The sequence below is a fragment of the Nesoenas mayeri genome, assembly GCF_963082525.1.
Source record: "Nesoenas mayeri genome assembly, chromosome: Z".
Classification (NCBI taxonomy): Eukaryota; Metazoa; Chordata; class Aves; order Columbiformes; family Columbidae; genus Nesoenas; species Nesoenas mayeri.
The window spans coordinates 51,928,230-51,948,522 of NC_137542.1; the positions used below are offsets into that span (position 1 = coordinate 51,928,230).

At 41.8% G+C, this 20,293-nt stretch overlaps 1 protein-coding gene across 1 annotated transcript in view; it reads right to left on the reverse strand.

Annotated features, from left to right (window-relative positions):
• The window catches only part of DDX4 (DEAD-box helicase 4), a gene marked incomplete at both ends in the record, with an annotated part of 34,229 nt that extends 19,233 nt beyond the window's left edge, over window positions 1-14,996 (reverse strand). Inside the window, 7 exons of the mRNA XM_080362517.1 lie at window positions 4,931-5,014; window positions 5,346-5,429; window positions 6,005-6,088; window positions 6,633-6,716; window positions 9,050-9,121; window positions 12,140-12,194; window positions 14,913-14,996. Coding sequence (XP_080218643.1) covers window positions 4,931-5,014; window positions 5,346-5,429; window positions 6,005-6,088; window positions 6,633-6,716; window positions 9,050-9,121; window positions 12,140-12,194; window positions 14,913-14,996 — 547 coding nt within the window. The remainder of the gene's footprint in view (window positions 1-4,930; window positions 5,015-5,345; window positions 5,430-6,004; window positions 6,089-6,632; window positions 6,717-9,049; window positions 9,122-12,139; window positions 12,195-14,912) is intronic.
• Between the last annotated feature and the right edge of the window lie 5,297 nt (window positions 14,997-20,293).

Below are 20,293 nucleotides of genomic sequence, written 5' to 3' on the forward strand. Positions count from 1 at the left end.
ATGCTGGCTGGGTCTGATCCCTTGTCCATCCTGAAGGTGCTGCGTGATTCCATTCAGGATGATCTGCTCCATAACCTGCCAGGCACCGAGGTCAGGCTGACAGGCCTGTAGTTACCAGGGTCAGCTTTGCAGCCCTTTTTGTGGACTGGGGTAACATTGGCCAATTTCCAATCATATGGGACCTCCCCAGTGAGCCAGGACTGTTGGAAGATGATGGAGAGCGGCTTGGCAAGTTCTTCTGCTAGCTCCCTCATCACCCTAGGATGGATCCCATCTGGTCCCATAGACTTGTGAGGATCCAGATGGCTCAGTAAATCACCAACTATTTCCTCCTGGAATACAAGGGGCCTATTTGGCTTCCTATCTCTGTCAACCACCTCCAGAGGCCAGTTGTCCTGAGGGCCACCTGTCTTACTGGTAAAAACTGAGGCAAAGTAGGTATTAAGTACCTCAGCTTTCTCCTCATCTTTGTTAACTATGTTTCCCTCAAAGTCCAACAGAGAATGGAGGTTTTCCTTGCCCCTTCTTTTGTTGTTAACAAAAGGACTTTTTATTATCCCTGACAGAATTGGCCAAATTAACTTCAAATTGCACTTTTGTTTCCCTGATTTTTTTTCTGCATGATCTAGCTATTTCCATAAATTCTTCATAAGTAGCCAGCCTTTTTTTCCACAGTCGGTAAAGTCTCTTTATTTCTGATTTCATTCAGAATCTCCCTGTTTAGCCAAGCCGGTTGTCTTCCCCGCCAGCTAGCCTTTCGGCACACTGGTATAGCCTGTTCCTGTGCTCTCAAAACCTCCTGCTTGAAGCATGTCCAACCCTCCTGGGCCCCCTTGTTTTTAAGCATTGTTTCCCAGGGTATGCTCTGAACTAGACTTCTGAATAGGCAAAAATCTGCCCTCCAGAAGTCCAGCGTAGAGGTTTTGTTTATGGTTCTCCCTACATCTCTGAGTATTGAAAATTCTATTATTTCATGGTCGCTATGCCCCAGGTGGCCTCCAACCACTACATCTCCCACCAGCCCTTCTCTGTCAGTAGGTCTAGTGGAGTCTTGCCCCTGGTTGGCTCATTTACCAGCTGATGAAGGAAATTGTCCTCTATACACTCTAGGAACTTCCTAGACTGCCTCTTCTGTGCAGTATTGAGCTCCCAGCAGATATCCGGCAGGTTAAAGTCACCCACAAGAACAAGGGCCATCGATTTTGAGATATCTGCCAGCTGCTTGTAGAATAATTCATCTCCTTCATCGTCCTGGTTGGGCAGTCTATAACAGACACCCACGAGGATGTCAGCATTGTTGGACTTCCCTCTGATTCTGGTCCACAGGCACTCAACCTTGTCACTGCTGACCTCAAGTTTAACAGAGTCAAGTGACTCTCTAACATACAAAGCCACCCCTCCACCTCTTCTACCCTGCCTATCTTTTCTGAAGAGCTTGTAGCCACACATAGCAGCACTCCAGTCATGAAAGTCATCCCACCATGTTTCTGTGATGGCAATCATGTCATAGCTTTCCTGCTGCACGATGGCTTCCAGCTCCTCTTGTTTGTTGCCCATACTGCGTGCATTAGTGTACATGCACTTCAAGTCGGCTGCTGATTTCACTCTTAATTCGGGCTTTCCATCCTTAGGCTGATCTTTGGAGAGCCCAGTTTCAATCCCTTCCCCCTTCAAACCTAGTTTAAAGCCCTCCTGATCAGACCTGCCAACTTATGGGCTATAGTCCTCTTGCTCTCCCTAGAAGGATGAAGCCCATCTGATTTGAGGAGACTAGGTACCATGGAGTTTGCCCCATGGTCAAAAAACCCAAAATTTTGACCGTGACACCAACCCTTAAGCCACCTGTTGATGAGATGGGCCTTTCTACTCCTCTCTTTATTTAGCTCCTCATCCATCCCAGATAGCACAGGAACTGAGGCAAATATCACTTGTGCTCCCATCCCATGAACTGATCGACCCATTGCTTTAAAATCTTTTTTAATTATCTTGGTACTTCTTCTGTTGATGTCCTCGCTGCCAGCTTGGACTACTAACAGGGGATAGTAGTCTGAGGGCTGAATTAGCTCTGGAAGTCTTCTATTAATGTCCCTCACTCTGGCCCCAGGAAGGCAGCAGACCTCCCTGTGGGATCGGTCTGGGCAACATATAGGACCCTCTGTTCCCCTCAGAAGGGAGTCACCGACTACTACCACTCTTCTTTTTTTTCTTCTTACAGCTGCAGTTGTAATCCTTTTTGTAGATGAGGTCCATCCAGGGGGCTCTCCAGGTGGATCTTCTTGGCTGTCCTCTGCCTGATTTTCAGGGTCCAGGGCCTCAGATCTATTTGTTAAGGGCACCAAGGGTGGTGATAGGGTTTGAGAGAGGGTTCTTTTACCTCTCCGATTAGGGACCTGTTTCCATTCCCCTCCATCAATTAGGTCTGCTCTATCTGCCTTATGGCAGGAGGGACAAGGCTTTGCCATCTCCTGTTGCACACCCTTAGGAGTCAAAAGAGTTTGACTCCACCAGTCAATTTCTTCCTCACTCTCCCTAATGCTCCTTAATCTCTCCACCTCTTCCCTAAGCTCTGCCACTAGGCACAGTAAGTCATTGACCTGGTCACATCGTACACAGGTGCCTCCCATACCATTCTCTGATGCTAATGCCAAGCACAGACACTCTGCACAGCCAGAATCCTGGGTGGTTGCATCCTTCTTGGCAGGTAGTGTCTATGTAGATAATAACAAGATAATGTAACAAGAAACTCACATATGCTTACAGTTATAGCATCTTGGTTTTAAGAACCATTTATACAAAATCAGAGGATGCTTGTTTTATGCTATATAACTAACTTCTAAGTAGCTAAAGAGCCATAGCCATAAACTTCAGTGTCATCACAGTAAATTTTCAAGAGTTAGAAGAGTATTAAGATCAGAAGAGAAAACTATTCTGTTATTTCAATAGCCATACATTTATAACATCCACTCCATGGAAGTTTTCACCTTGACATCCACATATTGTGTGTGTGTTGACTTCATTACCACTTGAAAAACAAAGTCATTTTTTCTTAAGAGTGAGGAACTACCATGTTTTATATATGTAAAAATTATATTAAGAGTGAGCTGTTAAAGGAATTCTGAAAATACTGCTGTTAAAGTCCTTACTCTTACTACACACAAAAAAGCCTAACTGGCAGCCTCTAGCTCCTCAGGTGCAGGAAGTTGTGTTGCTGATTATGCAGGGTTAAAATAAATCTGTTAATGTAAGACACCTTTGGAAAAGAAAGACCCCTAGAAATGTAGATAATGGGAAGAAGAAGAAAGACAATGAAAGCTGTTAATATGTTCTCTACTCAAACGTGCAGCTCAAGCCATTCAATAATACCATACCATGAAACTGACAGTTTTAAGACCAGTACCACAGAAGTGACCCTGCAATGCCTCCTTCACGCACCCTCATCTGCATTCTTCCTCACTGTAGCAGTGTAAGCACAAAAGAACAGCATCAAGGCAGTATATTAACATGATTCCTCATTCTCAACAAGACTGCATTACCAACTCTAAATATTAAGCACCAGTTCTAAAGAGGCAGGCAGTACTGTGACTTGCATCAGGAAGGCTCAATTCAGCAGCAATACTCTTAAACAACTCTGTAAAACCACAGCTTTATCAAGACGGTAACAGAGAATCCAAGCAAGTATGCAGCATACAGGATGTTTGATCACCTTTAAATACTTATTTCCCCAACAGAAGATATAAAATGCTTACACAGTATCTCTAGTTGCAAAAAGCATAACTGTTTTAAGACAAGTCACTACAGCCCTACCTCTTCATTACCTCTACAGACACTACTAGAGTGATGTGACCGCTATTCAGAGATGGAGGTAGCACAACAGCCTAGCAGTAACTGCTCTGTTTCTTTGCCAGATCCATCCACATTCTCTTACTATAAAAGGACATAATTCCCACGCAATAAACTACTCTTTATGAAGAATTGTTATCACATGAAACGTTGTACAGACTAGTGGAACTATTACCTACCAATATTCGTAACAGTCTTTTCATGCTAACACTTTATACAATGGTCATGAAAAAGTACTGAATAATTGCATCAAGTATGCAGTTATGTCTACTCTGAGTATCAGCATGTCCTCTCTATAAACACTTAAGTCATTATTTGAACTAAAAATCTGAAAAAGAATGAACCAAGTCAAACAGAGGCAAGTTAACTGTTCTTCAGATATTAATGATTGCTTCTTAAAGCACATACTAATTATTGTTTCTTTTCTGCAGTGAAAAGTTATTTTATGGGTATCACGCGAAATGTTCCTACATGGGGAATATCAGCCATCTAACACCCATTACACTACTTAACGAGTATGGGACTTTTTGTGAGAGATCACTATGCTCTAGGTAGCAAAAAACATATGTTACAAGTTACTGTAGCATCGGTGGTGAAAGAATATAGGACCGTAAGGACAAAGAGCAAAAACCAATATCAGCATCAAGTCATCAGGAAGGCCTGGCCTCTCAGAGCTACAAATCTTGTCAGCCCAGACAAACATAAAGCAACACTTCCCTTTATAGGAGGTGTGGAAAAGTCTAGAGTGACTATTTCAAAACTGAGCAAGTTCTTAAAGCCTTGCTTTGAATTTCAGGGCTAGCACCTCTGCTTCCCTGTGCATTAAATGACTCAGTAGCAGCAGGACAAAGGAAAAAAAAAAAAACTTATGGACGACAACAACTTCAAAAATTCCATTACTAAAATGTATTCAAGTGCCAAACATGTCTTGTGTAGGCATGCAAACAAGCAATCCAAGATTTGCAGTAGGTTCTTATGCCAGAAAGGAAGAATCATCACAGTGACATTTAGCAAAGCTAAGAAGGTGCTGCACTCCCACAAATCAGCAATGACAAATCTGAAAGGTTCATCACCCTACTAAAAGTCTTACCTGCATGAGCTCCAAATGCTCCTCTTCCTCCAGAGTCAACCGAAACGCCAGACTGAAATCTGCCTCTTCGCTCATCTTTCATACCTGTAAGTAACAAACAGCACGGTGGCTATCCTGTCTAAAATTCATACAATGAAATATTATGCTTAGAGCTAATGCTATTTACTCCAAAAACTCAGTGTAACAGCCCCAACAGATTCTATACAATGGCAACCTATGCTCTATTATTCCCAGGGATACTATTTTTCAAAGATATAGTTTAGGTTCCATGATACAGCTGAAGAACAGAAGCTATTTCATAGCTTCCAACTTTACACTTCTAGTTCTCAGGGAGCAGCCAAACCCAGAGAGAATGGTCAAAAGTTTTGTTACCAGAAAAAACAGTCAACATTAAAAAAATAATCCAACAACTCACCCTCACTTTGCCCAAAGCCACCAGGAAACCGTCTAAAACTTCTGTTTTCTGTTCCAGAATCTTCTACATTCCTTTCTTGAAAACCTGCATTACAACACAGCACACAACTTAGTTTGCCCAATTCTGCATGTGCAGATCAAGTGCCTTTATCTGTCAATTATTCTTTGCAGCCCTTGTTTAATGACATCAGAAAAAGCACAATAAAACTAAGTGATTTGCCTAAAGATTTCAAAAATTAAGAGAATGCTCATCTTTCATACCTGTAAGCTATAGACAGCATAGTGGACAGCATGTCTAAGACTTCTATAATGAAATACTACGCTTGAAGCTAATGCTATTTACTCTACAAAAAATCCACAATGCAACAGCCCCAACAGATTATTTATAACACCAACCTATGGTCTTTTATTCCCAGGAATATTATTTTTCGAAGACACAGTTCATGTTTCATAATACAGCTGAAGAAGAGAAGCTACTTCATAGCTTTCACCTTTACACTTCCAGTCCTCACGGAGCAACAAATCCCAAAAGCAAAGACCAAAAGTATGTTGTTACCACACAATCCAGTCAATATAAAAACAAACAAACAAAACTCCACACACACAAAAAAAACCAAAACACCACACCACAGCAACACACCAAATCACAACACTACTTACTCTCTGTTCGTCCAAAACCACTAGGGAATCCTCTATAAGCTCTATTTTGCATACCAGAATCCTCTACATTCCTTTCTTGAAAACCTGCAGTACAACAAAGTACACAACTTAGTTTGCCCCATTATGCATCTGTAGATCAAGCATCTTTATCTGTCAATTATTCTTTGCAGCCCTTGTTTAATGACATCAGATAAAAAGCACAATAAAACTAAGTGATTTGCCTAAACATTTCAAGAATTAAGAGAATGCTCATCTTTCATACCTGTAAGTTATACCCAGCATAGCGGACACATCATGTCTAAGATTTCTATAATGAAATACTATGCTTGAAGCTAATGCTATTTACTCTACAAAAAATCCACAATGCAACAGCCCCAACAGATTCTTTATAACACCAACTTATGCCCTATTATTCCCAGGAATATTATTTTTCAAAGACACAGTTCATGTTTCATAATACAGCTGAAGAAGAGAAGCTACTTCATAGCTTTCACCTTTACATTCCTAGTTCTCATGGAGCAACAAACCCAGAAGAATGACCAAAAGTATGCTGTTACCACACAAACTGTCCAAAAAGAAAAAACCCAAACACCCAACAAAACAATTAAAACACCAAAACAACACCTACCCACATTTCCTCCAAAGCCACCAGGAAATCCTTTAAAACCGCTATGTTTCATATTAGAATCCTTAACGTTCCTTTCTTGAAAGCCTGCAGTACAGCATAGCACACAACTTAGTTTTCTCAATTATGCATGTGCAGATATGGTACCTTTTATATAGCAATTATTATTTTCAGTCCTTATTTTATGAAGTCAGACCAAAAGTACAACAAAACACGCTGCCTGAACGTATGCAAAAATGAAAAAAAAAAATTTTTGCCAAAAAATGTGATAAGGAGAAGAGTCTACTGCTCTCCAGTAGTATTGTTTTTGCAAGAATTAATTCAAACATTACTGAAGTATTTTATTTTACATGCATATATGCTACATGAGCTACTTAACTTTCAACTCTTTGGTTATGATACAGGTCAGTTGAGTCCTCTGGTTCAGTCACGGAATAACTGACAGCATTTATTATGAAAACTGAGAAGGTATAAGTACTGTAGAGTAAAGTAGTATCGCAATTGCTGCTTCCTTTGCTGCAAGGATTTGAAAACCTGCCTTTCAGATCTAGCCATTTCGATTTTTTTATTACTCAGAACTGCTTATTCAGTTGTTTGGCACAGGCAGTGCCAAGTATTTAGCGAGTATTTATTTCTGAACCCTTTCCACAATTACCCTCCTGTTGGGGAGTGTTAGGAAGTGAACAGCCACATGCATAAACAAGGTGTTTCTCATTTTGGATTGGTCAGTTTTAGGTGCTGTGTAAGATCCAAGCAGTGGACTTATATCATCATTTACTCCTTAGTCTTTATTCACCAACTGAACATCTGTTCTATCAAAGAGAAACTTCTGCTAAGTGAGACCAGGAAGTTATCCTACCACAGCATCTGCAGCTCCTTTTCCACCAATGCCTGGTGCAAAGCAATTTGTGTCATTTGAGTTTTTTTAAGTTAAAAAAAATAATCACATCTTAAAGGCTCACACACAAAAGCCTAGATATAAATATTCATAAATACAGCTTATGACTTACTTTGCAATTGCCAGAGTCTACAGCATAACTGTTCATCATCCCACATTAAAGTGTTGCTGCCTGCTCAGTCAAACAAGTCTAGCATTCCCCTAATATAACAGGCATCAATCCAAGAGATGCCAAAATTATTTAGATTTTTTTTTAAGAAATAACACAAGAACTCTGAGCAAATCCACAGCTGTTGTGCAGGTCAGAACTTTTGCTCAACATGCCCAAATCAGGACTACAGCTTCCACCTTCCTTGGTTCATAACCACTTACGGCCACAGAACTATCTAGACAGATGCTATGTGACAGTAGCTTCTACTGCCCTATGTGCTTCCGATAGTATCTCTAAGAACCATAAATGGCAGTACTGCTAAAGCGCCAATTACACACCTCTTCAGTGTGCATTTCACACAACAGTTGCATTTGCTATTCTAAGTAGGAAGAAGACAAGGATTAAACACTGATTTATGGATACCAAAGAAAACAAGCTTTCAGGTTTTCCACAGAAGAGCACTAGTATACTCCTACACATGGCATATTTGTGAATACTAATACTCAGTTGCTTTTATACTACATTATGACTCAATGATATTATCAGAAAAAAAGCCTTCTCCAGGGAGAATGGAATCAAAACAAGATGTAAACAAAATAGATTTTAAACATAGAGTCCTGCCTTCTAGCAAATATGGTCAAGTATTTTACGTTGTGCGGTCAAAGCTAAAGGGTGATACTGAGTGTCTACATTACAAAGAAATAAGGATTAGTATTGCCAAAGTTATAAATACTCATTTGGCTCTGATACAACAAAACTGAGTACCTGAAGAGGAAAACACATAATGTATCAAATACAACTAGCCACCAGATTTCGAGGCAATCCAGAAAGTTCTCAATTTCCAAAATTTCTCCCACTACCAAATGTAATTGCTGGTTGACACTGTCTGTTCAGACTTTCAACAGTAACCATAACTAGAATAAAGAATCAACATTCAAAGCTATCTCTCAGTTCAGGACAGGCTTTTGGGTTTGAATGGGTTGGGTGGGCTTTTTTGCTGTTGTGTCAGGGTGTTTTTGGGGTTTGTTTTGTTTTTTTTTTTCCCCTCCCTCAAACCCAAAAGTAAAATTACAGAACCACCCTATTTAAAAGAGACCTCAGTCCACAGTCTACCTCCCACTCAACAAAAACAAAACACATCATGAAGGTGTCTTTTTACAAAACAAAAAAATTACAAAGCTAAGGACAAACGTAACTAGTGTTTTCCATAAGTAGTAGCACAAATCAACAACAGTACTGCTGCAACACAGTAAAATTTGAGTTTCCACAGCCTACTCAGACAACAGTTGCAAGGTCCTCCATTCAAAATGTTTTGTCCAAAAGAAAGGCTTCATCACCTCAAAACCACAAATTTTAACCATGCAATCCTACCTCTACCCCTAGAATAACCTCCAAAATTGTCCTGCATGCGTTCTTCACTTCTGTTAGGTCTTTCAACAGCACCTGGAGACAGAAAACAAGAAAGTAAAGCTTTTGACATTGTCTCACATAACATCATCATATACAAACCAATGAAGCAAGCCTACACAACTGGACAGCAAGGAGGACTGAGAAACACTGGGCTCCAAGAGTTGAGCTCAGCAACACAAACTCTAGCTAGAGGCCAATCACTATCAGAGTATGCCAGTGACTGATGGGGGCCAACACTGTTTACCATCTTCACTCATAGAATCATTTTGTTCAGAAGACACCCTCAAGATTATAGAGTCCAATCATTAACCTAATACTGGCAGTAACCCGTGTCCAAGAGAATTTGATGTGCATCTTTTAAACACCCCCAGGGATGGTGACTTCACCAATTATCTGGGCAGCCTGTTCCAATACTTCACAACCCTTCCTGTAAAAAACTTTTTCCTAATATCCAATCTAAACCTCCCCTGGCAGAATTTGAGGCCATTTCCTCTTGTCCTATCACTTGTTACTTGGGAGAAGAAACCAACACCATCCACACTACAACCTCCTTTCAGGTAGCTGTAGACAGCGATAAGGTCTCCCCTCAGCCTCCTTTTCTCCAGGCTAAACAGCCCCAGTTGCCTCAGCTGCTCCTCATCAGCCTGGTGCTCCAGACCCCTCACCAGCTTCATCGCCCTCCTCTGAACTCTCTCCAGCACCTCAAGGTGTTTCTTCTAGTGAGGGCCCCAAAACTTAACAGGAGATTCAAGGTAGAGCCTTACCAGCACCAAATACAGGAGGCACTGGCCACATCATGACCCAAAGAATGGAACAGAATGCACTATCTGCAAGTTTGCAGACATACAAAACCCAGACATAACATAGTGCTGTGTTTCACTCAGAGGAAACTCAAAACATATTAGAGATACAGGTAAGCAAGAACCTTGAAGTTCAGCAACAAAAAACACAGAAACCTGCACCTGGGGAGGAATAACTCCAGGCACCAGTACACACTGGGGCTAACAGACACTAATTGGAGTGAGTCCAGCAAAGGACCACAGAGAAAAGACTCCTGCAATGCATACAAGAGAGCAGCTCATGAGAACTTAATTTAAATCAGGTGCAGCACAATCTGTTGATAATTTAGAAGTTTTGCAAGAGAAAAGAAGGCCTATGCAGACTTTTCTGAAAAAAAAATTAAAAGAAACCTTTTCTTATCATGTTGTAATGAAAGAATCCCTAATACTGATGCACCATTTTAACCAAGTTCAAAACAAGATGCATAATCTTACCACCTGAAAGCCTTACTTCTAGACTTCCCAAACAGCTTTCATTCTTTAAGTCCTTATTTAAACAGCAAATAAGGTTTGCTTGTACCTAGCATAAGTACGCAACTTCATTATTATTAACTATGCTTCAAAGCATTGGTAGAGTTCCCTGTCAACTAAAATGAATCAGAAAGACTGTGTTAAACCAGAACAGACCCTTTGAAATTGCTCATGCTGATCTAAAATTGCACAATATGCCTAACTCAGGAAAGGAATAAATGGTTAACAATGGCAATGAAAGCAAGACCCTCATCAAGAAAAGCCTTCTCTACCATGATTTCAGTATAAGAAGCATAAACTAGAGAATACTTATGTAATGGAAAAGTTAGCAGACAGAGTTGACAGCTAGTCAGAAGGAAAGAGTTCTAAAAAACAAAACAAAAACATGAAGCTTCAAAACTCACTTCCACCTAACTTGCAATTCAAGCTCTCTTCACAAGCACTGCCTTTCCTATTTGTTGAGAGACACACCAGCAATAAACATACTAACATGTTCTGACTGCTCAGAAACACATGAGCAGTTATAAACTTAGGAAGAGACAGTCCTGTGAGGAAAAACTGGGGAAGATGGATCTTTTCCCCCTAAAGAAGTCTCAGGGAAGACATAACAGTATTTCAGTGTTTGAAGCGTGGCTGCAAAAAACCACAAAAACAAACAGAGGCTTTCCAAGAGCAACAGGTACAAGCTGCACTGGCAGAATGTTTTACAGTAAGAACAATCATTCACTTGAACAACTTCCCCAGGGAAATTAAGGAGTTCCCATCACTGGAGATTTTTAAAATGGGACTGGACAGGGTGCTAAATAATCTCATCTAGGCTTCCTTTACCACAAAAGGTTGAACCAGATCATCTTTCAAGATCACTTCCAGCCTGAGCTGTTCTATGGTTCTCTCATATCAACATAATTTGTGCTAACCACAAATTTCAAAAATAAAGTTTAGGCTGTTCTTCCACAGTGCAAACAACTAAATAAGCTCAAAATTTTTACCTCAAATTCAATTTATCTTAAGTTAAAATACTAAGCAGTCTTAAAGAACGTTCCAAAGTTCAGAGAATACAATGTGAACACCCCACCTGCCTTATTCCACAGACTTTCAGTTCTAAGCAATACCTGTTTCCTGATCTGACTACTGCAGAGTCAAACAAATAAAGCCTGGGGAAAACGACTTTCGGCAGCAACCCCAGCTTCTCATATTTAAACTTTGTTATCTAAACTTCTTCTAACTTCTGTATCTAAAACTTCTGTTCAAGTTTATAAAGGCATCAACTTCATTAAATCAAGAGTGCTTTACAGAAACTTGATACCAAACATCAATGTTTTTGTCTTGTGGTTCTGTTAGGTTTAAATAGATCTAAGTCTCTATTCAACAACTTCATGTGACTTTTTCTTATTTTCAACACAACAGTCAGACAGGACCTTGATAGAACTGCTGCGCATTACATGTAACCTTATTTATTTTCAATACTGTTCATGTTTAGCAGAGCCTGTTTTAGAAATGATTCTGAGGTAATACCTATTGATTCTCATTAGAAGTTTTACGTAGTATTCAACACTTAACTGCAGTAAAAAATGAAATGCTGAGGATCAAAAGGAAAGTCTACTCATGTTACCCATATAATTTGATGTTGCTTACTCCACATTAAAATATTGTGGCTTTCTTTAACCTCCTAAACTGTTCAAGGTATCAAATGCCCCAGATGTCACTGAAATCAAAAGTGCCTTTCACACACTGAACAAACCTGCACTTGGACTGAAGTCAGATGAGAGGCCATTTGGTCTTCCAAATAAGCTAGACTACAAAAAGAAAAAAAACAGGAACATCATCATGTTAAGCCCAGGCCAGGCAAAGTACATAAACACAAATGCAGTCTCGCACTCGAAAGAAGTTGCCTCCTGCACCTTCTGAAATGCAGTCTCTCAGATTCTTCTGTTCACTTCAATTTAGTTACACTTCAGTATCCGAAAGAGCATACTGTTTGCACCTGAATGTCACCAAAACCACATTATACACAGGTGACACAGAGTGACTTAAGTCCATCTAACCTTCTGTCACTGATTTATGGAAGCCACCATGTCAACAAAGATTTTACACCTCCAATACAAGAAACATTTATCATTCAAAACAATACCATAATCTTTTCAAGTACATTTCTTTTCCAACCTTTCAGTCTGTTCATATGGTTAATAAAAACCTGCTTTCATCAGTTTCATAAACTGCATTTCTGCTACAAAATAGCTTAAAAAGAACTACCTGAAATATGACAGTCCATGTTCATTTGTTCAAAGATTCAGATACTCCATTTGAAAATAATACAGAACAGCACTTAATTTTCACATTTTACTCTTATGATAAACTTCATTTCCAGTAAAAGCCATGTTTAACTGTTTAACACAAGCCAGACATGTACTAGTAAACCAAAACACCAGATGATTAAGGAATATCACATAAACCAAGGCTTTTACTTCAAGACTGTGCTTTTAAATATTACTATAGCTTTTATAGTCTTCAGTGTGGCTGGCAATGACTACAGGAAATTAAACCCAAAGTGATAAAATCCTGAAAGCATATGCTGTAATTTCTTCTTTGGGCAACCTTACTTTTAGTCTTACATATCCATCTGGACAAGCCATTCACCTCTCCTCCTCCCACCTCTTCCTCAAGGCTGAATTTAAATGGTCATTAAGACCAATGCCAACAATCGCAGATTTGTTACAGATTCTCCTCCAGTTTTCTGCAGTTTCTTCTGATACCAATATTCACTCAAAAACACCAAAAGCAGCAAAACATTATTCTTTAGCTATCTCTCACTACACTCCTGTATCTTTTCCTCCATTTCACACCAAAGCATTTTGCTGCTATGTAAAAAATAGCAAAACTGAACAGGAAGGATTTCTACACAAGATACTACATAAGCCTATACAGGATCCACAAACAGCTTTGCTTTTCTTCCTTAAAAAACTGAGTATTCAAAACTTTCAAAACACACATAAAAAGGCCTGAATCCCTCTGCAGAATACAGTGACCATGTTCACTCATTTTAGAAGACAACCATCATGATGAGAACCACTTACACATACAGAGCTATAGATGCAATTAAGTTAACTTGGTTTCTATATACATTTAAACCTGCTTGAAAAGTCAGAAGCTCATTTGATAAGACCACAGTTTTCCAAACAAAGGAGTCCAGGAAACAACTCACTGTAATCAAGAAAATATAAGGTTCCATTTATTTTCTCTTTACCAACTTTGCTGGTCAAGGACATCAAAGCCAGTTCTCTATCACTGAGGAGTAGCATTCAGTTTAGAAAATTAAAAGATCTCTTAAAAGTGTAAAAGTACTGGTACCTGAATAAAAGAGCAGCAAGTAAAGTGCTGGTGTGGAGAAAATCTGCTCTTTTCAGTAAGAGTGAACTCCTATAGGAGCCTACCATATTTGCAGCAACACACTGTAAATTATAGTCAAAGTTTTATCTACAATCCTCAAACAGATGCATTCTTCATCCTTCCTACTGTAGTCATACATTTCAGACCATATAGTTTGTGAACAACATGAAGTGCTATATTGACTTAACAATGAAGGTCAGCTGTAAGAGTCACTCATGCTCTATTTGTTGCTGTGGTTAAAACAAAATGGCAACTCGGTGACTGCTAGCAAAAAAAGACAACAAACAAAATAGCTAGAAGACCATCAACAGCACAAAGAGAGAAGTTACAGCTCATCTCTAACCCACAAAGAAGAACTACCACCAAAAGACATGGTTCATTAGCCCCCAATAATGCAGTTCTATGACTGCCATTCCACTATTCAATAGACGGTAATAAGGACCATCAAACCAATCTGATTTCTGTCAAAAATTGCAGCCTACTTAAACCCAAAAAACAGCCATTTGTTCTCAGTTTATCTTACAACTTCAGAAACACTAAATCTGATATTAATAAGGGAACGGGAAAGCGTCAGAAGTGAAAAAGGGTAGGCAACAGGAACTACTCCTTTTAGTAGTTACAAAACTTTCCTTGAAGACCCCTTACCACAACTGATCTGCAGCTGCAAGTTTCTACCCTATGTCAGTTTTTGCTACTTGCCATCCAGCCTCTGCTGGTCCACTAGCCTATCCACACAGATACTCAATTCTTAGCCCATTTACCACAATTAATGACTTACTGGTACATGTCACTTTTATGCCACATTTTTCGAAAAAGTACACATCCTCTCACAACCCAATGTTAAGAGGCAGCATTAAGCAGCTGTCAGAGCAATACTAACCAGCTACACTGACCATGCCTTGGGAGCCTCCAGGGAAGCAAGGCACCTCAACACTTTTGAGAAGCTGCAATTCGTTAAGAAAACATTCTTTTCAACATGCAAGGGCAAATTCCTCCAAGTGCTTCAGGCATCACAAGAACAGCAAACCACAGCCCACTAGCTATCCCAGGCTGCAGGGCCAGGGGGGAGGAAGGAAAGGTAAGAGAAATAAACATGCTGCAGCAGCCCAATAGCTGCAACTCCATACCTGCTCAAGGGGTGGGAGAACTGGTGACACCTCATCTCCCATCTCTGCATTCCAGTCCTCTTCGTTCACACGTCGCCCTGCCATATCTGCTTGCAGGAGACAAAACACATGAGCTGCAACCCCCTGCCTGTTCCCCCCAGGAGACCCCATGGCTGCTATATAGGGAACACTACTGAGCGAGTGAGCCTGCCCCAGCACTCCATCAGATACCAGCAGACACATCCCCTACCTTCTCCCGACAACCCCCCAAGTACCCCAAAGAAACAAGATGGCACTCCCTAATAACGGCACCACGTGCAGCCGCTGGCCACGTGCCTCGCCAGCCAGCCAATAGGAGCGCGGCTCGCCAGCAGCGCGCGCGTGTCGGAGGCTTCCGTTGGGTCGTGCGGCGGTTGGGACCGTTAGGGGCGGGCGCCGCTGTGGTGCGCGGCTGCAGCCGCGGGGGTGGAAGGGTGGTGCGTGGTGTGCGTCTTGTTGTGTGGAGCCGCCGTGGCCTCGCAGGAGTCGAGGTGCGTGTGGAACGAAAGGGCAGGTCGGGAAAGTGCAGGTTCACAGCATCTGGGCACTTCTGTGCTTTGGTGATACTCCTGCTTGGCGCTCTAAGCATTTGAGTGTTCCTGAATGTCTTCATGTAAGACTTGGTTTTTGTGGCTGTTTTTGTTTGTGTTTTGGTTTGCTATGCTTAATTTTACAAATACCTACCTCTAATAAAAGCTAAATCTGCTGTTTGGCAGAACTGGAACTAAGGTACTGATAATTTTATTGCAAACAATTGTCAAACGTAGTGTAACAGCTAACACAGCACAGTCCTTTGCTAGAGTTAAAGAAAAAAAAATAGGTTAAACAGGCTGTATATTTCTTAAAATAACATCTCCTCAGCATCCCCTTCCACAGTTTTTTTTTGTTATGCTGGACTCCATAGGGAAAAGAAAGGGGGCTAAATTCCTGGGTTGAGTATTTTATGTTGAAGTGGAGAAAACCAGAGATCTGTTAAAAACTGTGGCAAGTACTCTGATGCTTCTGCTTGCATTTCTGAGCTGTTGGAGTGTTTTTCCTCTCTGTACTGCTTTTCATGGCATGGAATACAGCGAGGCTTATTCTGGAAACAGAAAAGCAAGTATACATTGTTCCATAAATGTGGTAGATACTCAATAACCTTCTCCATCATGTTCAACAGATTTTCCTCTTCAGAAAAAACTTCAAAAAACTGTGCTTGTTTGAGAACTTCAGTGTCTTCTGTTGCAGAGAAGCTACATCACATCAGTAATTTTGCAGGGAACATCTGAATGTCTAGAGGGGCTTTGGGTAAAAATAAGGCAAGTTTCTGCAGCAGATGGAGGTTGGTCTCTGAACTAATGCTCTGTTTATTTCACTTTCCTCATTGTCAATTAAGCCCTACCTTTTATAGCTGCTCATTTTTCAGGAACATTAGGAAAGGACCAGGTTGTGCTCGACTTGGGATGCAAAACCACTAAGAAATGTAAGAACAATATCTCTGTCTCATAGTGAGCTTAAAACTCTGCCACTAAATGACAGATATGATATTGTGCTCACTGCAGGTAGCAAAGGTAGCTGCTTCGGGTCATTACCTTTCAGTAATAACTGAATAACTTTCAGTACTTTTCTGCCAAGTCCATTACACACCATTTTACTTTTTGCCTAAAGAAGAAAACAAAGTGGGCTCCTTCAGAAGCCAAAAGGCTTCTGTTTTCATTGTACTGAAGATTCAACATGGTGTGAGCTAGAAATTTTTTAAAGATCTGGATTTAATACCTTCTTTGTCTTCAGATGTACTAAGAGGTCTTAAATGAATTTACACCCAATTTTTTCTAGACACTGCCCAGGCATTTAGGAAGAGACACTATTTGCCCAGAAGGTAATGTGTCATCAGAACAGAAAGCCACAACACAAATACTGCAGGACAGTGACTGAATACTCTTTTGCAAAGTCAGGTGTTGGCAACAGTTTTCACAAGGGAGCAAGAGGAATCTCTACGCTTCTGTCTAGCTCAGTTGCAGTACTTAGAAGAAAACATTTTTCCTAAGCACAACTGAAGGACTGTAGTTGGTGATCAAGAATGCAATGGAATACAGGTCATCTATCTGCCAGAGTTGTAGCTGCCTAAGAATTTCATAGCATAGGAGACAGAAGGCAGGCTTGCAGGAGTAAGACTCACAGCCAGCAATGCTGAAAAAATAAGGGTTTCACACATCTCTACTTTTGCGGGATTTAGTTTAATTCACAGCACCAGCATGTGTCATTGGCATTGCATTTCAAATTCATGTGGCAGCAGGTGCACAGACTTCCTGACTCATAGATCAAAATCTTAATATCTTCCAAGAGCCACAGTGTACACTTGGATCCTAAGAGTGGCTCAGAGGCAAGAGATGATCACAAATTTGCTCGGCTACACAGAAGCAAGAGTTTTGGTCTGAGTTTGCATGCCACTGCATTTCAGGATGACAGGCAGTGTCAGTATCTGCTGCCTCATTTCCTCCCACAGTCTGAAATTCAATTACGCAGCAGTTTTCTTGTCCTGCTGCTTGCCACACAACCTGTTTGGGGCCGCACTTGAACAGACAGTACAGACTGGGATTTGTGTCTATCTTGTTTTGTAATGTTGCTTTCACATTGGGAAGCTATCTCTGCTGTCTTCCTTGCATGCAATTCAGCAGTTTTGCCAAGCATGAGCTATAAATATCCCAAGAATTTGACATTAACCAGGGTTTCAACTATGAAAAGGCCATGTTTCCAAGTTGATTTAACTAGGACTAGAAAAACCACAAAGCCAGGATTAAAAATAGTGAATTTCTACAATGTACTGGCTGGCTGATTGTCCCTGTTGTCTAGTCTGCTTACCTGTCCTTTGATCAGCACATGTTGCATACCTCGCTGAGCACATCAGGAGACAGAGAACAGAAGGTGCTTTGCCACTTATGCTAGGAGCAGCACCGTTATGTTTTGGCCAAGATTACATCTACACTTTGTCACCACACTGATTCTGCAAAGACATAGAAGCAAATGGGTTGGGTTTTTTTAATTGGCATCTTATCAACCATCCCGAGCAAATGCAAATGTTTTCTTCATGCTATTTGGTAAATTCTTGTCCATGTCATAACCTGGTCAGACAGAGCATATTTTGTTGTGGCACACGTACTGCCTGGAACAATGGCCCGCTTGTCTGCCAAACTACAGACTTCGTTTACAAAGAGAGGGAAGGCGGAGACGATGGCACGGCCTGCCTTAACCCGAACCACCGGGCTCCGCACAGCAACCACATTTCGGGTTGGCTTTACCGCCGTCGGTAACCCCGCCGAGGCCTCCGCCAGCGCTGAGCGCAGCGCAGCGCAGCGCAGCGCCGCGGCGGGAAACTGCGCGAGAGCCCCGCCCCCTTCCCGCCCGCCCCGCACACGGCGCCCTGGGAAGCGGAGTCCTGCGCGGCGCAACGCCCGCTGGCCGCCGCAGCGCCGCCGCCCTCGGGAACTACGCGGCCCGCCCCGCCCGCCGCCGGGAGCCTGTAGCTGCCGCCCCGGCTCGGGGTGCTTCCTGTTGCTGCCGCGGCAGCGCTGGGCTGCTGGAGCAGAGCGAGGCGGCGCCGCCACCCCAGGTAGAGAAGTCGCATCTGGTTGCGTGGCGCCAGCCGGCGGCGCCCTCGGCCCCGGCGGGGCGCGGGGCGGGAGGGGCGGCTCAGTGGGGTCGCGCCGCGGGACTCTCGGGTGTCGGGGCGGCTTCGCGAACACGCTGCGGCGGATGTCGCCACCGCCCCCTCTCCGGCCGAGCACCGCTGGCAGACCGGCTGGCACAGCCCTGAGGGGCTGGCGGGCCGGCCCAGCCGCGGCGCTGCCTGCCCCCGGGGCGGGCTCGGCTCCCCCCGGCCTGTCTGCGGGGAGGGGCGCCGGGGCGGGGAGGCAGAAACTGACCGGCGGCACCTGGTGTGCTTCACGTGGAACGTGTTATGTGGGGAAACGGACAAACATCGGAGCATGAACCTGATTTACAGAAACGGCATGAAAGTTTTCCGCGCGATTCAGAAATCACGGAAAGGGTTACATCGGTTCTCAACAGGCCTGTGGACGCATTAACCTAAAAAAAAAAAAAAAAAAATATATATACATACAGTATTAAGGTATTTAAATTAGTCTCTAAGGTGGTAACTTCATATTTTTGTAAGTATGTCTTTATAGTCTCCACAAAAAAAATCTGTACAAATAGTAGATGCTCTAGCTGTTAGAAGGCAAATCCAATTAACATTCCATTTCTTCTTAATTTTAGTTAGATTTTTATCATCTGGCAACAACCATGTACCCAGTGGTTCAGTGTGAGATACGCAGAAGCTCAACAGTGTTTCACCTTGTACGGGGTGTTTCAAAAAGATTGACCCAATTTGAAATCAAAGACTGACTCCAACTGGATCCATCTTTTTCAAACAGGCTGTATAACAGAGTCCCTAAAAAGTTACGTACATTGCTTGTACTGTTCTAATAATCTTCAACCAATGCAGTTGTAGGAGAGTATGGACAAGCTAACTGGTGGCAAGCTGTCCCAGTTTTAAGGAGCTCTGAATATATGCTACTATTCTTAGGACCAGTATTGCATTCTTCAGTCCGTTGTGATGAAGGACTTGCTGCCCCAAAAGAGGAACCAAGGAACTCTTCTGTCCTGCCTTTAAGTTCTTTCAGGGTACAACTTGCTTACTTCCCACAATTTATGCACGCACAGCCTGCAGTTTACTTGAGATTTGTGCCTTGACCTTTATTTATCCATTCGTCTGCTCAGAATTTAGGAGAAGACCAGATCACACTGCGTAGCACTTTTAAAAATAATTTTCCTTATTTGAACTAAATACTTTCATTAGTGAATTCTTGCATCTAAACAATGAGTGTGAGGTGAGGTTTTGGGAGTAGTGACTTTAAATAAGAAAGGAAACAAAATGTGGCCACGATTTAAATTACAATGGTTTAAATTGTGTAATCTAATTGACTGGGAGCTGTGCTTTTAAGAACCGCTAGAAATCTCAAAACAGAAAGAAAAAACTAACTACTGCTGCACATAAAATAAGAACAGCTTTTGGTGGTAAAATTCCTTCCAAAATCTTTTATGACTGCAATTGTAATTAAATGGGTTGAAAAGTAACAAGCTATAGATGACTAAATTCTCTGCTGATTTTAAAGTGCATGACTTCTAAATTAAGAGTTCTGGCTTTGTGTTGACTGGTTCCCTGCGTCTCGTTCTACACTGGGAAATTGTTACAGAACCACTGCCAGCATTTGTGAACTAACTTTTAGTAACATAGAGCATAAACAGCTCTCAGAGCTGCAGCTGCACTGGTAGCTATAATGGAATGGTAGGGGCTGTGGTAGTAGTGCCCCACTATACCTTTC